The sequence below is a fragment of the Buceros rhinoceros genome, unplaced genomic scaffold (genome assembly GCF_000710305.1).
Source record: "Buceros rhinoceros silvestris isolate BGI_N320 unplaced genomic scaffold, ASM71030v1 scaffold9310, whole genome shotgun sequence".
NCBI classification, from domain to species: Eukaryota; Metazoa; Chordata; class Aves; order Bucerotiformes; family Bucerotidae; genus Buceros; species Buceros rhinoceros.
The window spans coordinates 17,186-37,420 of record NW_010389163.1 but is presented as its reverse complement, the minus strand read 5'-3'; the positions used below and the strand labels follow the sequence as shown (position 1 = coordinate 37,420).

Sequence of the window (20,235 nt, the reverse complement as noted above, 5' to 3'; positions counted from 1 at the left end):
TTTTTAATGCGTTGTATCAGCACTGTAATTAGAAAGCCCATCAGACAAGTTTGGAGTCCTAGATATGTTACCAAATTAAACCTTTTCAGTTTTTTTTATTACATAAAGAACAAATCAAAAGCAGAGTGTTCTAGACTAGATTCACGCTGGTACACTGATACACACTGGCACGATTTTCTGAGCTAGGTATAATTTCTTTATTTCATAGTAATATGGAAGCTTACCAGAAGGAGAAAAGGATGCCTCTCCTGCTATGCATACCTTGCAGAAATCAGAGAGCAGCTTTAAGTTCTATCAAACACTAGTTAACTCCTATTGCCAGTGGCTTAGAGAAGGAGCCAAGAAAATCATTACAAGCCAGTATGGCACTGTCCATGCCAGACAGCACAGGTGTGTTTTGTTTTGGGGTTGGTTTCTCTACTGTTCTGACTTTCAGAGGAGACTAAATGGCCTCAATGTAGTGCAATTCTTGCCCACAGAATGCTGTGTCTTAGCTTAAATCAGAAAGAATCAGTGTAAATGGCAGGTTAATACGGACAATAGATCTGTATTTGATGATGGGAAAAACTCACATTTGGGAAGGACATACAGCATTTAATCTATTCCTCTTTAGAAAGATCTTGTAACCATATTAAATTTAATCGTTAAACCACAGTTCTTCCTCTTGTTTTGTTTAGTCATCTTTGATGGAGAATGAACTCCAAAATACACTTGAAGTGAAACAATGCAGGCTGATACCACTGTAATGCATCCATTAGCAGAGGCACTTTTGAGTAGGGGGAGCAGGATTCACTTCAAGACCCAAACCCTTATTTCCGTATTTCGGCAGTGACTGCATTTAAGCTCCTACTGTAGTACAGAGATCTAGTTAATGTAGTCAGTGGTGACTGGGTGGTTACTCAGCTAAGTGGGACCCTGAGCTGTCTAGCACCATTTATCCTCTACAGGACTTCAGCTAATCTTCAGCTGGTGCTCTGGAACGGTATCAGGCTTCCATCGATGCTGCACCACATTTGCAAGATCTGTGTAAATCTTTCACCATCCTTGGCTTGGGTAAATGAATCAAGCTCAATGTACTTACGTTATGGTGACCTTAATAGCCCTCTATACTCCACTGACTGTATAGGCCAGATTTCCATAAAGGAAGCTTACACACTAATCACACATGAAGACACCTACAGTTACTTGTCTGAATCCAGAGTTCAAGCCTACCCATTGCAATCAAGGAAGCTGGTAACAAGTGAAACAGGAGTTGGATGGACCTGGGGTTTTGCTTCTTAAACTAGAAACAGAACACTTTCAACCTATTATTTTCAGTCAGTTCTAAATTAGCAGCCAAGAACCTTGGAGAAACAAAGCTACTGCAGAACTGCCGAGAGAGAAGGCCACAGAAACACCCAGACAACTAGAAAAGGCTGGGGATACTGTTCTGTTTAAATCAGACAATCCTCTGTTTGATACAGACTGTAAATAGTACAGAGCACACAAACAACTGGACATATTTAGAAAGGCCTTCTTTGGATTTGCATTCCTCACAGCACCATTTCTTCACCTCAGCAAATTGCGTTGGATGTGAGTACTGTTTCATAAATAAGTATATCTGCCAACTACGCAATAACAGCAGTTACGATAAACAGTGGCAAGACAGAAAGGAAGGAGTTCTCCATTACAGTTGGCAGATCACTTAGAGGCTTTGTCCTTTGATCTCGACAGAATAATTTTTTTCTGCTGCAGAACAGAGCTTCCTTGTAACATTAGTGTGAAGTTTTTAAAAAATCCTGTTTATTTGGGCCTAATTTTGTGGTGAACCAATACAAAACGTAATTAGTTAAGAACAAGCAGCTGGTGTTTCTCAGGAGGCAGCCAGCCTTGATGGATCAGGACACTTTTTGCATTTCTTCAATACGGAAATACTTATTATGAACTTAGCCTTCCCTGAGGATGTTCTGTAAGCAGAGAGCCTGGAAGAAACCACAGCCTGGAAAACTGAACGAGATTTAAATAAAACCCCCAAAAAACAAAAACGCAGGCTGTATCTCTATCTCTTCACCGCAGCCAAGACTATTAGGTAAATTAGTCCAGAACTGGGTAATTCTGAGATGCCTTTGGAAGGTAATACTATGTCAAATCTCTAATGAGATTGAACAAACAAAAATATATACACTGAATTGACTCCGTGTACAGTAGCAAACTAGAAATTGAAGAGTAAAAGTAAAAAAAAGAACTCCCTGGGCTAATGCAGTATATATTTCTAAATCTGTCTCAAAGCTTTCTTAGTATTTAGCCTATCTTTAGCAGTTTCAGACATCTTATTAAATATACGTACACGCAGTTCTTGCCTGCACATTGCACTGAAAAAAATGGATATAAACACAGTAATATTCAGCAGTTAATAGTAACTATATTTCCAGAGTATCTATAGAGAAACCTACACTGTATTTTAAATGTATTATGCTATATTACAAAACAATATGAATAATGTAGTAGTGAAAAATAGAATAGTTTTAAGATTGAAGAACAGTAAGTGTTATTAAAGATCAAATAAGGATCAGTTAATCAGAAATCAAACTTAACAGTTTGAAGTTAGATCAACAGACTAAGTTCTTCTATTTGTATTCTCTGCTTTTAAGAAGCTCTGCTTACAATACAGATTTTTTATTTAGTTAGCTATTTTTTACTGTGATAATTATAAATATTCCAACTATTTATCAAAAAGATTTATTAAAGGAAGAAGTCTGGAAATACATCCTCAAGATTAGATGCCAAGACAGGACTATCTCCTCAGAAATGAATGCCAGAATCCATTACTTTCCGGTAAGAATGTACTCCATGTTCCCTCTTCTATATAGTCATTACAGACCCCTGTGAGATGCATCCTCCTCAAAGAGTTCCTCAAGAATTTCTCTTCGTAGTTTTATGAAGAGAGACACACTCCTTGGAATAATCAAATTTAACTGGACAGTAGCTTGGCATACCAGGCTGACAATCGAAAAAGCCAAAGGTTCTTTGTTTCTCTTAAAATTTCCTTGTAGTGTTCTTAAATACTTTGAAGTACTTTCAATTTCATTTCCCACTCTTTAGAGTCCCCATCGGGAATAATAATAATCCTGTCTTTTTCCCAGCATAGCTGGTCAGATAAACTAATTCTTCATTTATTTATAAAGGCACTATATACCTACTTTTGTCACTTCCAATGAAGGACTGAATTGCTGCATTCTCTACAAAATAAATAATCTCTGTGTTGCCTTCACACCTGGATCAGATTTTTGCATTGATTTTATATGTACTGATACATCAGCATACAAGTACAGAGATATGCTGCATAATTTAATTAATGCACAGAATGGCTCTTCCAACACTCCATAAGTGATATTGAAAAAATCTAGTCTAACAGCAGCACTAGAAATTGTTAAAACATCAGTATTTAATTATTTATCAAAAAAGATAATTCATGCTTCAATAGGAAGTTTGCATCCTAAAACTGAAATAAATGTAACACTGATTCTCTTGATCGGATACCCAAATGCATCCTTCTGAATCCTACTTGTAACTTGCTATGAGAGTTTTTTATCTAAGATTTACTTTAAAAATTCGAACAAATTTCAGTTTTGGAAACTATATAGAAATATAAATACAGAATTTAGGATTAATGACACGTACAACTATGTAACATTGATCTGATATATGGAGTCCAGCACTGAACCAGGCACAGTATTAAAACAACGCTCTTAGGTTTTAGGCTTGGTAAGTAAAGGAACCATGTCCGAATCTGCAGAATTAACTGTTCACAGGGATTGTAAATTATATCCTTTAGAAAAAGATGTGTGTTTCACATAGTAAGATTTGCACTCAGTAATAGGTCAAAACTTTCCAACTCTCTTACCTTTTGGTGGAAAATAAGACTTGCTTTCTGCTTTGTGAGGCCAGTCTACTACCAGAGGCCCAAATCGTCTGAAGCTAGAAGTAATTTCATCTAAAAACAGGTGTAAAAGCTGCAGTTAAAATAAATGACATAACTAAACAATAAACTATTATATCAAGAAAAGCTCTTTGTTTCTAGCAAAGGCTAACACTTCAAGGAAAAAAAGGAGTAAAATTTCCAACTTTCATGAACAGAAAACTTAAAACAGACACATCTTCCAAAGCATTAACACTTTTACAATGCATTTCTGGTGATTTTAAGCTTACATTTGTTTTTATTGCATAATAACTGAGGTCTTTCAGAAGCATATGGGCAACTAAAAGCAGTGATGAAAATTGGTGTGACACTTCCTTAAATTCAGAATCTGGTTTAAATGAAATCAAAACTATTTACTGTTTAGTAATGTGCTGTTCAGAGCCTTGTAGGTAGATACTCATATAATGACTACCACCACAATTAGCATGCTAGCAGTTTCCAGCACCTACCATGTACAGAAACTTCAAATTATCTATTCAGAGGTGCTTCTAATATAAACATGAATAATTCTGTTGCAAGATCTAGTATGGCCCCTGCACACCTTTGCAATATCTCTCTACACCAGCCACCCCTTCCTGTCACTGACTGCAGGAGCTTGGCCTGGAGAAGGAAAACATTAAACCACCCTAAACTCTATAAAAGCAATAACTCATCACACACGAATATGCTCCATTTCTTTCAGCTACATCCTGCCATCAGCACATAAACAGGCAGGAAAGAGAAAATATATTTCCCTGTGTCTTTGTTTAGCATCTGTACTGAAGGCAAGAGTGCACATTTGAATTAGAAGCTGAAGTGCATTAAAAATGATGAAGTATATTAAAATAAATCCCTTAGTACATTGCAGGAGAGCATCACAATGAAGATGAAAACAAAATATGGTCTTTCCATGTCTGAAAGTTAATTAACCGCATTCAGTTTATCTGGTTTGCAAGTTACTCTAGGAATACAACGACCCTTGTAAAGGGAATTCAGTCTACATTACAAATCTAGCATGTAATTTACATTTATCTGCACAGGAGAAACCTAGTATTAAACAGCAAGATTACTTCAGATCAGCACTACTGTGTTAAACAATTCCAGCTGCATCACATAATCTGAGCTTCTGTGGTACATTCCACATCCAATGCATCACAGAGTGCTCTGTCACAAGACCTTCCTCTGCCTTAGTTTGTCTATTTATGAATAGGAATAATATCAACCTTTCTAAACCACTTCTGAGATCTTCAGGTAATAGTAAAATAGAAATTGAAATTCCATTACAAATAGAAGTTTTCTATGAATAGAGAATAAAGCAGGCACAGATAGAAAACACTATGAAGATTTATTTGAAAGGAATATGCAAGGTAAGCACGAATACAAATTCCAGGCACATGCAACAATACAGTTTGCAAGTGCAGAATCAGAGACAACTGAAAGATCTCAAAATCAAAAGAGAAGGATGACATGAAATGATACCAAGCTCAACATACCCATCAACTCATTAAAAATATATATAGTTGTAGCCTTTTACAAAACAACATTATTTTGCTGGCTAAATTATTTGTACTACTTTGTTCAGGTTTTTTTGAAATCTCTCCTCTTTTCACCCTACCAACTTAATTTGCTTATTTTGCAGGCAGCTCACCTTCATCAATATCTGGTGGAAGACCTCCAACAAACACTTTCCGAGAAAAACGCTCAATTCGTTCTCCATTCTGATGAGCTGAATAGCAGGTAGGTGAATTCAAGACTCCAACTTGATCACTATGACCATCGTCCAGCAAACCATCATCTATTGGGAAGAGGGAAGAACGGCCTTAAAAAGAAAAGATAGTAATATACATTAAAATAATTTTGTGGCAGTACATGGTTATGTAGTTTTAGTGAATGGGGGAATAGCAGTCTGGAAAGTAAAAATAAAATACCAACAAATTAGGAAAGTATACATTAGTTTAAAGAGAAATTAGGAAAATGAAAAATGTATTAAACTTCAAAAAGGAAATTAAAGATTGCAAGCTGACATTGCTTTAAGCATAAGACTTCGTACTACGTTATAACATAGTTACTTTGCTGCATCCAGTAGAAAAGTAGTAATTTGTTTTTAAATAGTCTTATGAAGAGATCCTGTTAATGGCTGCTTAAGTGAGTTTCATTAGTCCACCTTTAGTTTAGCTTCAAGTTAAACTGGTAAACTTCCATCACCTAAATGACTACTGCATGTCTGAAAGTCTTACACTTTATTTGAACAGAGGGAAACAGAACAATCATGTATAGAGTAAGGAGTTTCAAACAGCTATCTGACACTGATAACGTAAGAACAGATTTAATTTCTAAGAAAGCAGAAGAGAATTTCAATAAATGGGCAAAACGTAACATTTGAAAAATGAGTCACAGTGCTGATTTATCCTTTTCAAATTTTCTCAAATTTACCACAGTTTTGGAGGGAAGTCTTGTGGTGGTTCCTAACATGTAACAATTTGCAGTAAGATTATAGTTACCCTGAAAAGCAAGTGTAAAATCTGACAAGTTCACAGGATGACTTTGCAAATGCAAACTGATCAAAACAGACGTACAGATGGCAGGGAAGAATGAAAACATGGTGATTTTGTCCCACTTATTTCCCCCCTATTTGAAATCTACAAATTTCAGAGAACTCCAAAACAGAAAGACTTAAAAGACCGGGATATGTAACTTAGCTTATTCAAACTTGCACTGCTTTAGATTAGCAACAGAAAAATTAATTGCAGTTTCAAATTCAGAAGTCAGTCTTTCCAAGTGCAAAAGGCCCTAAAAGAAACACTTCTGTGAAGCAAAGTAAATACCACGCTCCACCACTTCTTCTGAAAGAACTCCTCCTGTTTCTCATTAATTTTTAAAATAATAATTAATTCAACTGCTTTCCAAAATCAAGCGTGCAAACAAAACCAAAAAGCAACCTAGCATACTTTTGGGAAGCAAGTTAATTTTCCATCTCAAATAGCCAACTTATTCCAGATTCACCCACTGCAAATCCATACGCAGGAGCAGCAGGACCCTGACAGCTGAGTCTGCAATGCCTTAGCTGTGAGCCTTCCTGCAGTATGTAACTTCTATCCCCTCTCAGAGGAATGCTACTAGGAAAGCCCTGCAGCAACACCTGCACACGCTGTACTGATCAGCTAGATGTGAGAACACTATGAAAACCATTCACTTCTAGAAGACTTCGAGAATCGAGTGCTTAAAGAGAACAGACAGCAAACATCATGACCAATGACCTATGTTGTGGTAATGCCTAATGGCACTGACTTGGTATCTAAATCTGTAATAAAAATATAATAAATCGAAAATACAAAATGAAAATGCAAGATGATAGAAAACAACATAGACACCATAAGGATCACAATATAAAAGCAGGACTACAGCACTACACTAAGTAACTAACTACAATATCTTTATGGTGGCATTACACATTTATGTCTTAAGTAGGCATTCGATGGAGAGGAATACAGCAAAAGCAGGAAGCAGTAGCAGGCTCCTCCTCTCCATAAGGAATGGTGATATATGTTTGAGAACATGACCAGCACGGAGCAAGTGATGGCATCCTTCCTTGTTATCATAAGGATGCATCAACAGCTAGATAACAGATCAGTAGAGCACCTTCAAAAGGGGAAACGTAGCTGGTGCTTAATGGAGCAGAAAAGTGAGGATGCAAGGGAGAAACAGGAAAGCTATCACAGTTGGAAGAAGCAGGCGGGCAGACACTTCTTGTAAATCATCTATTTAGACACAAGAGGAGCAGGGTCATGATATGAAGACGGCAGCAGCCGAGTAAGGTGGCTATGAGTGTCAGTTACAAAGACTGTGAAGAATAACCATATCTTACGGATGTATACAAAGGAGTGGTAAGATTTGGTTGCACGATCAAGAAAGGGGGACATAACAACAGATTTCTGATGTGAATGACAGCAAAGATGGAGCTGTTGTTACAGTGACAGTGAAAGGAAAAGGAGCTAAAGGAAGAAATAAGACCCAAATTGAAGGAACTCTCAGGAAACTGCAGAAGCGGAAATTAAGAATTTTCACTAATATGAGAGTTATTCTTAACATCTTAAATCTAAAGTGACTGTAATTTAGCTCTGTTACCTTTATGAAAAGCACATAGATTTGCTCTTTATCTCTGCAAGTGTCTATACTGCAGAAAAAAAACCCCAAAACTTATGTGACTTAAAAACATGCCAATTTTAAACTCGTCGGCATTAGATTATTGCCACAAAAGCATTTAAGTGTGGTTTTATTTTTCCAGTTTTTATTCTGTTTTTTAAAAAACACACAATTTATACTTAAAGAAGGTGTCCCTTCAAACCATGAACATGGTGGCTGTTTTTCTCTAAAAGAACTTCTTAGACAATTCCAACTTACATGCACACAAGTATATAGGGGAAAAAATAAAGAACAAACCTCAGAATAATTTATTTTTTACCCACAGACCAATGTTAAGATCCAAGAACAATGATAACCTAAGGCTCTTTTCTCAGTACAAAACCATCGGAGCATGTTCTTGAAGCAATACCAGAGAGATCAGTCTTACTTTAATGTGGGTAAAGGTTTGCCAAAAGCACTGTAGCTCTCAGACAGCTAGGATGTCAGAGAACAATGGATTAACCCATTTAGAGTAACCTGCTCTATATGACTCTTAATACTTTCTTCTTCCTCCTATTCACAGGTTTTTTTGTCTCAGATGAAGAGAGCAAAAAGGTAATTCGCTAGGCTTTCACATTTCTCCCAGTGACCGTGAATTAAAAGAACAAGTCCTTTTAAACACTTTTTTCTTTTTGTTTTATGACAGTGAAAAAAATTAAGCAGAATCTGCCAGGAATCATCAAAACACGATTGTACTGTTCATACATTGACCGTGATCGAGATCATCAGTCCTCTCTACATAACGGCTACCGAGCAACCAGTTAGGAAGCGATGCAGATGATCAAGAGAAATACACATGAACTCATGCGTATGTTGTGAATGCTGGAAGTTATTGAAGGGCTTCATGGTTTTGATGAATGCTTTACAAGGTCCTTATCACAAGCACAGGCCACACCCTCACACAGTTTAATCAGTATGGCTTTTCCAAGATCAGAGAACAGGTATTGGCTTATACTATGACAATCTGTTTACTATTTCTAAGAGTTATCTACTAGATTTCTTGCTAAGTTTATACAGATGAAAAACTAAAAGCCTTTCATGCTATCACTTCTACAGAAGCAAAAGAAGATGAGTTAGAAGAACTAGTAAACTGTATTCTTTTAAAGGAGGCAATGACTGCAAGCAGTAGCCATTAGCATGGACTAAATTATGATTAAAAGTACGGTGCTTTAATTGATTAAAGGATTTCTAATTTACACTCTACAACAGAGATCAATGATCACGACAATTCAGATTGCACCCTCCTTCCCTCAAACCCTTGATCTTCCCCAAACTAAGACAACATGCAGATAAGTGTTTGTAATCAAAAATCTGGATTAATTAATTGTAATGATCAGTAACAGCTCAATCAGAATTAATTGTACTGTAACAAACAGAAGTGAATTACCTCGTCTTCGCCCATAACTCCTCGCTGCATGCAAACAAAGGACAAATTGTAAAATATCAAGTAACGGTATCATGCCCACATATGAAAATATTTAAGTTACAAAGAACTATGTGGGTGATAAGTAAAACTCTGCATCGGCACTTGCTTCTGAGAATTGTTGAAGAGAATGCATTAAAGTCTCACTAAAATACCATACTATTTTACTACTAAAATGACATTAGAACATACTTTGAAATATTTCAACGTGCCCTTATACTTGATCTTAACTTCACGTTAAGTACAGATGCATCAATTACGGTAACTTATCGTCAAATGTGATTAATATCTTACACAAGTGTCTAACACACTGGGCATTCAAATTGTAAAAAGGAAAATATTACTTTAAACAGCATGTGGCAAGCATTAATCACAGAAACATCCTGGTCCATGGAACAGTTTGTACAGTCCTTTGCAGTGACAATACAAATGCTATAAGCCATGACCTTCTTTTTTCATGAAAAGACCTAGCAGAAAATTAACCGCAAGGTTTTGTTTGAAACAAAAGACTCCTTGTGGTGGCAAACAAAATCAGGGCACAAGTCACAAGAAATAGCATTGTATCAAAAACACTGCACAAAGGCAAAGCAACAACTTCTGACAGGCTGCAAGTAAATCCGAGATTTTCCTAACTTCTGAGTTTTGCAAGGATCTTAAAGAGGTCGTGCTTTTACCACAGTTCCGAAGACCATACTGACTGCTTCTCTGTCTGAAGGCTAGGAAACTAAAAATAGCACTATTACCAAGACAAAAACTATTAAACAGTGTGTAATTTCTCACTTTACCACAAAGTATGTTCTATTCCCCTTTCACAGACTTTGCATCTGAGAAAGACTGTTTATTACAGCATTGTAGTTAAATATCCAAATAGAAAATATTACTATAAACCATAATGTTACAGGAACATTTATGAACAAAGATTGCTGTGCCTCAGCATCATTGTTCTCATTTTGCTAGGACGCCATAAACACATCTCTTCTAAAAAGCATCTACGGTTCTGGATCATTGAAATATTCAGCCTCAAACTTCATGATTTGTAAATGTCATTCACTACTCCGTTCTCACATTATTTAATACTTACATCCTGATACCTCCCATTTGCATGGGGTTTTTCAAAATTTTTATTAAGTATAATTTTTTTGTCATCTTGATTTCTGGCATCTACTAGGAATTCAGTAGATGCCATGCAGAATTCTTAAGAGTCTCTTTCCTTGCTTTTTCTCCATTAGAACTGCTGACTTTACTCAGTAGTCACCATATTCCTATCCAACTTGCATTAAACTCACTTTCAAGTTTATTTTCTTTCATCTGAAAGAATTACTATTGATGAGAATAGTCTTTTGGGTTTTTTTTCAGATTTCAGATCCACCAAAGCAGAAAAGCCCACTTCTCCAAAGAGACCAGGGTATCTAACCGAGTGGAAACACCTAAATCCAGATTTCCCACATCAAAATACAATCCACAAAACATAATGTATTCTAATATGTTCTCTCATGAGTTGCTGCTGCACAAGGCGACTAAAGCTGAACCTCCTCCTTGTGTTCCTCTGAAGTGAGGCACTTGCAAGACACACAGTTAGTTCTGTGTCAGAGTTGCAGCATGGATGAGTCCTTTCTAATTCTTGGCCAAAGTGTCTCCCACGCAGCATTAGCAGCAGCATCACTAAGCCCTCGCCTAACCCCTGTATGCCTTTTTTTTCTTTCATAAATGAAACTAGATTAACCAGGGAAAATTCAAGTGCTTCACACCCACAGCAATGACTGCAGTGCCATGCTCTCTCTCAAAGAATAATATATAAATGAGTATTAGTAAGAACATTTTAGCACAAGCCTTAGTAATTTTTCTTCTTTTGCTACTTCTGCTCCCTCCTCCCCGCCAAACTGGCTCAGCTATTTTCCTGTATTTTCATAGTTAAGACAAGCTGATATGCATAAAAATATTTTGTTACAGAACATTTAAAAATAGAGAACAGTAATTTTAAGGAGAAACACATAAGGGTTATTAAAATGTCAAAAAACCCCAATACAATTCAACTTAAAATGGTAGCAGCTGCAGTATTTTATGCATACAGAAATTACAGTGATGTACCAAAGTTATTTGTGCATTCTTTGCTTCAGCAAAACAATGAAATCAGAGAAAATTGGAAAATAATAACTGTACTTGATGTTGTCACATTAATTACTTTACTTGTAGGCAAACCCCCTTCCCTGGTATTTATCTGTCTTGTCCACTTAGATTGCAGACTTGTTTGGGCAGGCATTTTCTGCTGCTTTGTGTCTAGAAAAATGTGATCCCATTTATAGATGATCTGTAGGCACTGCTGCAATAAACGTCATCATTAACACAGAAATGTATGGCCTTGCAAAACTCGTTATTTTCTCCTATTTTTATCCAGACTTTAACAGTGGTTATATTACAGATAAGCTGTATCAGTAACACTAAGTACAAAAACTTCCTAAAAACACGGTACAGGAAATATAGCCTACCTTTATGAAATTTCAGTATTTTAATCTCTCCACATTACACACACATATATATAAACTTTCTTTCAAAGGCCAGATACTACTTGTGAAAACAGTCCCACTGAATCAGACTTTTAGTACATTTTAAGCTGAGATTATTCTTTCTGAAGGTATTAGATTCAATCAGAAATATTTCTGTCTTGTTAAAATTACATACACAATGTTTTACACCTTTCAGAGCATATATTTATATAGAGAATGTGCTCTGTATAACAATGATATATAATTACAGATTTAGCTATACATAGGGTTTATATATTTTTATGTACTTAATATATACATCTACCTAATTAGTGCATATGTTTAGATAAATAATTGCAAGGGAGACAGCCCTTTGGGAAAAAACAGACATTGCAGAAAAATAATTGATTTACAACAACAGAGGGATTAAACTTATTCCTTCCTGAACTTGTTCAAAGAGTAAGTCATTAAAAAAAAATATTTTTTGTATCTTATAGTCTAGAAACCTGGATATCTTAATTAGCCAAAAACTCTGAAAAATTTCAAATGCTTGAGAAAATATAAGATGTACACTTTTATTCTAGAAAATATAAATTAGGCAACACATGCAAGAAGCACAATGCCAAATAAAAATGAAGTCAAATAATATTGGAATCTTCCAACCTTAAGTGTACATACAAAGACATCCCCTTATAGTTAAAACCATCTGTTTCTATACCCCTGAAGTTGCATACTAATAAGGCTTAAACCTGTCAAAAATTAATATTATTCCTTTCTGCCACTTAAATCAGCTGAAAGATGGAAAAATGAGACAGTGGTAAATATACTTTTTGTGCATGTTTACCTCACTTCAAGACAATACACATATAACTTCGTACACTACGTGAGCAGTGCTATCACATGGATAGTAAATCTATCATTTTATTTTATTCAGACACATATCCCAAATACATACCCGAGATTAAATATGTACATATTTGAAGAATTAAACTGAATGACTTAGCTGAATTCAAAGTATTATGTTGTATAACAGGAAAAACTACTAGTCAAGCCTCCTGTATTTAAAGATAACTATGAGATTTATATTTATTTAAGATAAAATACTATTTATCACTACAGATTTTTAATGATCAAATGGTGACAGTGAAGTAATGAAGCCTTTTTCATTAATTCTTGTCATTTAAAGAAATCCATAAACAATTACTGCAAAGATTTCTCAAAGAGTCTAGACTAAAGGAGGTAGGTGCCTAATTCCCATTTTATTATATGGGATTTCGGTGCCTAAATTCTATTAAGATTTCTTTAGAAATCACATCTTTATAGATTTGAAGGCAGAAAAAGATCATTACAACCAACCACTCAAGTTTGGCTGCCTAACAGACTACAGAAACTCATTTAGCAATTTCTGTTTAGGAAGTTTAATAACTTTCGTTTGAAGTAAAACACCGTTTCTTAGAAGCACAACCATGTAGTATTTTTAAGACGGAAATTTTAATACTGCCTTGCTAAACCAGTCAAGTGGTGAATTATGTTTCAACAGCCATTAAAAATATTCAATGCATTAAAACTAGAAAAGGGGGGAACTCTGTAATGGGAAAAAAAATACCCTTCACCCCAACAAATTGGACTGTTGCATTATTACTTGCTACAAAAAAAGTTAAGTTGACAATTAAAGATGTACTCGGGTAAACCCATTCTGAAGCATCTTTTTTTGACTTCTGAGAGATAATGGTCATTAAAAATGTACTGCTTTTTCTACAGCTTGAGCTGAAACAGATATATAATTACCAGATATATAATTTATTGAAATACATAAATCAGCTTTCCTCTGGTTCATTTCATTAATTTAAATAATGAAAACTGTAAATATTAATATTAGTTACAGTTCGGTAACTACACTTTAAATGAGCTGGAAAAGATCTATCATTTAAGAAGTGGAAAAACTAACTAAAAGTATGTTTTATCTGAAAGTGCTTCATCTTTAAATGGTAGAGGAATTCCAGCCTGGGTCACATCCAAACCTTACTGGGATCCAGAGATAGCAGTCCACAAAAAAATCAAGCCATCTAAAATCCAGTGAGGGTCATGATTAGCCTGAAGTATTGGTACGCCTGTAGATGGGCCCAGGGCATTTAAAAGTGTTGGTGCTTTTCTTTATTGAAGGTCTGGTATTCCTGCTCCTCCTTGGAGCAATTACAACACTTACTGAGAAATTAAGTGACAAATCTGAATTAGTAACTCTCCTCTTCCCTATGCCTCCTTCCAAGGCAACATTAAAAGGGACCTGGGGAAATGTTAGCTTGAATACACTTTAGCAGTGAAGAAAACGGAAGGCTACAACTTTATCAGCAGGTGTTCAAGGTGTAATTCTCATTACCGCATGTTTGGAGGAAGCCCCTCAATTCTATCTAAGAAAGAAAGGTTGTGCAGAGTCTGAGCAGCCAGAACTTTCCAGAGGCTGCTCCCAGTGCTTCTATTCTTGAGCTGTAAGGAGCTGCAGTTCAGACACTCCAACCTGAGGTGGCTCTAGACAGTATACGTGATTGTACTGGACTGCACTAACAGGGGTGCATCAAATTCCCCATGTACATGATAGAGAGCTTAGGTGTCTAAACCAAAGCTTTGAAACAAATTCTAAAGGACACACCTAAAAATTAGGTGTTGCATTACCTGTCTTTTAGATACTCAAATTGTTATTTTTATCTCACCTAGTGAAAACTGGAAATAATATTGCAGCTTTAGAAGAGGATAGCAGTCATATTCAGTGTTAACTTCCAAACTACAGTAGAAAACCCTCCAGCATTAATGACAAACAAGGTATTCTTCAGTGCATATTCTAGCTCTGTGAGGTTTTTGGGATAGACTGGTATCATTCAGATGAACTTTGCCACTGTCCATGATAATAGCAAAACTTTTTTCCTAGATATCCCATAGAGTAACCATGCTTCCCGCACGCTCTTTTAGCACGCAAAAATCTAAAAAGAGAAGCTCACCATTCTAAGTACTAAAACAAAAAAAAATTGTATTAATTTCTTACACTGATTCCATTGAAATATTTCCCAGTTGCTTGCAAAATCGCTTAGTTTTTAATCTAACACTTCATTATAAATCAGCAGGTAATGACATCTGCATAGATACCACCTGAATGAACCAGCTGGCAGAACAAGTCTTACAGTTGCAGTCAGAAAATTAACTGTTGTAAATGTTGTAACATCTAGCACATGGACATTCAATGTACTGGAATCAGGATTACAGCTTGTGTGGGCTAAACACTAATTTTATTTCAATAGTTAAGCAGCTATTTTCACCTTTCAACATACTTTAGATCTATGCAATACCAAAGGACCTAATTCTTCAAACATCTGTTGTACAATATTTTCCTTGACTGGGTATAAAGCTAAACCTGAATTTCCTTAAAATTTAAAACATTTACTCAGTGTTACATGAGGGAAACTAGATATTTTTTCCATTTTATATCCATTTACACAAGTGTAAACAACTGTGCAGAAGGTAACAACTAAAAAAAGATCTCCACAAAACCACAAACTTGAAATAACTATTCTGACTGTATTTTTTAATAATTAGGTCTTTACTGGTAACATTCAGGCCCATCAAGTCAATGATAAAAGTGTACTTCCTTTGTGTACAACAGCTTCCACGCTATCTAATCTAGAGAAGCTGTGGCATTATAGTTCTAATTTTCCCAATGTAGAAAACATTTGTGTGCAAACCCCCTGATTTATTATTGACTTAGATGGATTACCAAGCTCTGCTTCCTTCTTTAGCCTTGAACAAAGGCTAAAGTTCATGAACATCTGCTACTCAGTGAAGGCATGAAGTCTGACCTACTGGGAGAGGAACGTGAACATGAACACTAACTTCAGCATATTGTGCAGTTAGAGACATTTGACAAAGCCAGTTCCAAAAGCCCAACAAAACATTATTTTACATAAGTGTAATATAAAGTATCTAGTTCACCTTTTATTTACACAGAATAAAAACCCATGCCTTTCTGGCCTTCTTATTTTTCTAATTCCTGTTTCTGTATAATAGATTTCTAGCACATCTCTGGAGAACATACCACTGGTTTGCTTGAGAACAAAAAAGAATAGTTAGCATCGTTAGGAGCATTTCAGATTTCAAATAAACTAGATACAAAGAAAGGCTGTTGCAAGATTAGCTCTTGCCATTCAACTCTGAAAAATGGCAACAGTCCCATCAGTATTGAAGACTAGAGACAAGTAATTCAATAACAGAATATAATAGTATAATTTTATACCAACATGTCAGATTAAAGCTAAGCTAGAGATAATTAGAAACTGTTATAAGATTAGCACTTACCATTTAACATCAGAAGATTGTCAGTCCCTGGATGTGGATAACTCAAGCGACCTTAAAAAAACCAACAAAAACCAAAGGACAAAACAAATGCAGAGGTTTTAGCTATTATGCTAGAAAAAATAATGAAAAAAATTGCTGCTTAGAATTTAAATATAAACTATATTTCCAGTTTGCCTAAGGGAAATAAAGAGCTAATATTTAACTCAAAGCACATTAACCAACAATACCCTTGACCCAAGTTAAAGCTGACAAGAACAGACTTCTTAACCTTAATTCTCTGGTCATAAGATCTGCAATGTGCTTTGGGATCAGCTCCAATAGGATAAAGCCACTTTTTGTTTCACGACACCCAGAAATAGTGCTGACTGCTTTAGGCTTCTCTTTCACAGTGACTGTGAATAACTGTACTATGCACATTGCTTAACAGGGTAGTGCTTCGACAGTTTAGTGCTGCTCTACTGAATCAATTTAAGAAAAAAATCATGCTAATAAGAATTACAGAATTAGAATTTTATTAACAAATTTATCACTGTATCTTGGTTATTACACATAACATTGCATGTAATATTTTCCAGTACATCTGGCAAAACTAGGAGACTGGATTATCTAAAGAATTAACAAAATTAGAGAATGATAGACAGCATTTTCAACATTTTATATGGAATAAAAGTTACAGGAAAACCTCATATCCTGACATTAGAATTTTTCAAGTATTGCATTTTGCTACGTTAGTGAAATGTTATACTTTCATAGTTAAATGAATGGTTTAAAATGTGCAGCTGAAGTGTCTATTCACTACAAATTCCTTTTTATTAAAGGAGACGCTTTCTGTTTACAGGAAGCTGAAAACATACCAGTAGTGCACAATGACCTAGAGAGACATTTACAATAGCTGCTGTGTTTGGAATAAAAGTGCTTTAATGTGCAAAACCCTACATTTCCATTTATCTTGCTATTAAAACATACTTGCTTGCTTATAATCTGTAAGCATATATATAGATATATAAATACTGTAACTTAAACATTGAAGTCTTTTGGAGGAAACGAGAATATTTGTGGAGGCATAAAGAAGAATCCAGTCTGGAAGCAATGGATATTTACAATTCACAAGTTTAAAGAGGAATATATATGCAGATGGCTAGCAAGATGTGAGTAAGATATAAGTGTTAGTAAGACACTGCCATACTCAAATAAGAAAATCAAATCAGCAATCCATATATTAAGGTTGTCTGACAACTCCTGCCGTGCACTGGTTCCCCCCACTCGCCACACTGTTGGTAAACCCATGTGATTAGCAGCAAGACTGAAAATTTCTCACAATAGCAGTTCTGTGTCCTGAGGGACCCCGTTGGGGTTCAAATTAGGTAGGAACTGTTTGCTTTGGAATTCGAAAGTATAGAGGAAGGGGAGAGGGGCAAGAGCAACCTCCTGCAAAAAGGCAGATGTACGCCACCCAAAAGGGCTCTGCTCTCTTCTCTGACTTGGACAGAATTCTTGAGCAGTCTTAGGCAAGATACTAAACATCCCTGTAGGATCCTCTGACTTCAAGTTCCTCATCTTCAAGATGTCCAGTTTTAACATACAAACCCTTTTTTCTGTCATGCTGAACATTTACAGATATACCTACTGTTCCTTGGAACTATAAATATACTGCCCTTCTAGAAATGCATGCTGATATAACAGGAGAATTAGGAACAAGGCATCCTTAAACCGCAGTCTGGGAGCTCCCACTGGTTTGCTCAGGTTGGTGTATAAAAAGTCACTTTGCTTTACTTAATTCTTTGGTCTAATGCTCATTGGCTTAACAGTGAGGGTTTTACAAGATTATTTACAGTCACCATTCATATAGGGTGCTACAGAAATGCTTGCAATAGTACAAGCTGTTCCTTGCAAATAAGAATGTTGTATCTATCTAGAGTAATAGTAGAAATTGTGAGAAATCTCGTGGTATTCTCACATGCAGCAAGGAAGACAAAAGACAGATTTTTTTTCTGTAATCACTACAGAAAAAGAAGTTAGACTTAAGGCCTAGCAGGAGAAAGAAGCAGTCCACCGGTGTCAACACCTGGAGAGGAAAACTGGGTTTACCACTCCGGGTTTGCATTTTCTTGCCTTCCCCCTCCCCCCATAGCTTCACAAATAAACTGCATCTGAAACACAGGTACCAAACAGAAAAAGTTGAAATAATAAAGTGCTCCTCATTAAGTCGTTTGGAGAGTGCACACTAGGGAGCTGGGCCCACTTCTGCAGCGTAAAACCTATGAATCACACAAACATAAAGAAACCCAATCTTGCTGTGTTACAGAAGTGAATTTGCTAGCTCAGATAATGATTGATTTGAGGGTTAGAAGGAAAGTAACTTAGCATTCAGCAGAAGTACAGCTGTGCTGATACTTTTATGTCTTCTTTACATGGTTATTTCAATGAAATCGTATTTTGTATTATTGCATTCCCGTGAACTTAATTACTCGTGCTTACTGCCTTGCCTAGTACTTGGATTTACAACCTTAAACACATTTTTAACATAGAAGGTTTATTTTTTCAAAATACAATCACTACTATTTGATACACTAACATAGATTCTTCTTCAGATTAATCTGTTGAACCAAAATGCAGTGTTTGAGGGTGTTCACCTGAATTTAAAGATATACATAAATTCAGAACACTTCATACATGGAACCAGGTGCAAGATCACTCTTAGAGCTCAGATTACACCAGTTTTTAACAGATTATTCTAGTTAAAAACTATATACTAATTATACAGTATTAAACCTCAATATATCAGTACATAAAACACATAAAACACAGAAGATGGAAGCACCTTCTTGTAAGAAGTGCTTTGCTTCTGTCGTATTTCTGTCAGCTATTTTCACGGCATGCTGTTCAATGCATTTAAATGAAAGTACCATTTTAAGAACTGCTCTCACCAGAAATGCTATCTAATCCCACGCTACTCCAATATCTCTAAACTATAATCACACAAACCATTCAATAGATATTCCAGTGATTCCAGTTGCCTTCACCTGCTTAAAAAAATTAATACGTAAAGATGCTTTAGTAATTTAAAATCAACTACGAATTAGTTACAGAATATTTAATATTTAAATAATAAACGTATTCCTTTCCTGAGAAAGGAAAAGTAATCACTTCACTGTCTTTCTACAGACTTTTGCTGCTATCTGGAACAGATACGATGCCTAATATTACAGCACTGTATCATAAATTATCACATTCTAGAAATTTTCTCTGTGCAAACCTGAACTTGTAACTTCATCATGTTACTGCTAATTAACAATTTTTATGTATTTTGGCTAAATTCAAAGTAGTATTGCTAAGGAGAAGCAGGTATGTTTGATATTTCTTACCCAACTACAGTCCTATTAAATTTAGCCCCCTCTGCCATATCTAAATGTGATTAATGGTAACAGAACTGCCTGGTATCTATTATCTATCTGTATTCTTCTGTAAGGACAGAAGAAATAAAAAGCTTGCAGATAAATTTTGGTGGGCCACTTTATCCACTAAATCCAGTTAAAAGTCTTGCTAATCCAAACCATGAGGAAAGAATAACAAACTTAGTTTTAGCTACATTTCTGTAATCTCGTGTTACGAATATGGGCAATGGAAATTTAATTTTCTAAGATTCTTCTAAGCATACAGACGTAGTTGTGCTTTTCATTTCAAGGCAAATTCATACGTACGTTTGGAAATGCATCCTTTCTATTCCTGTTTAACTAAAATTGCTGGCAGAATCCCCATACATTAAACCGTTTGGGATAGATTTAAGTAAAGTGACTGCTTTAAACATTGCTGACTCACAGTCTCACAAGTTTGGTATTTCACGTCTGCTCCACCCCCCCCCCCCCCCC

General features: G+C 35.7%; 1 protein-coding gene across 1 annotated transcript in view; it reads right to left on the bottom strand.

Moving 5' to 3' along the window:
- The window catches only part of CPEB2 (cytoplasmic polyadenylation element binding protein 2), a 48,981-nt gene that overhangs the window by 11,701 nt on the left and 17,045 nt on the right, over nt 1-20,235 (bottom strand). Inside the window, exons 4-7 of the mRNA XM_010133287.1 lie at nt 16,367-16,417; nt 9,507-9,530; nt 5,586-5,756; nt 3,884-3,973 (exon numbers count right to left, since the gene is read on the bottom strand). Coding sequence (XP_010131589.1) covers nt 3,884-3,973; nt 5,586-5,756; nt 9,507-9,530; nt 16,367-16,417 — 336 coding nt within the window. The remainder of the gene's footprint in view (nt 1-3,883; nt 3,974-5,585; nt 5,757-9,506; nt 9,531-16,366; nt 16,418-20,235) is intronic.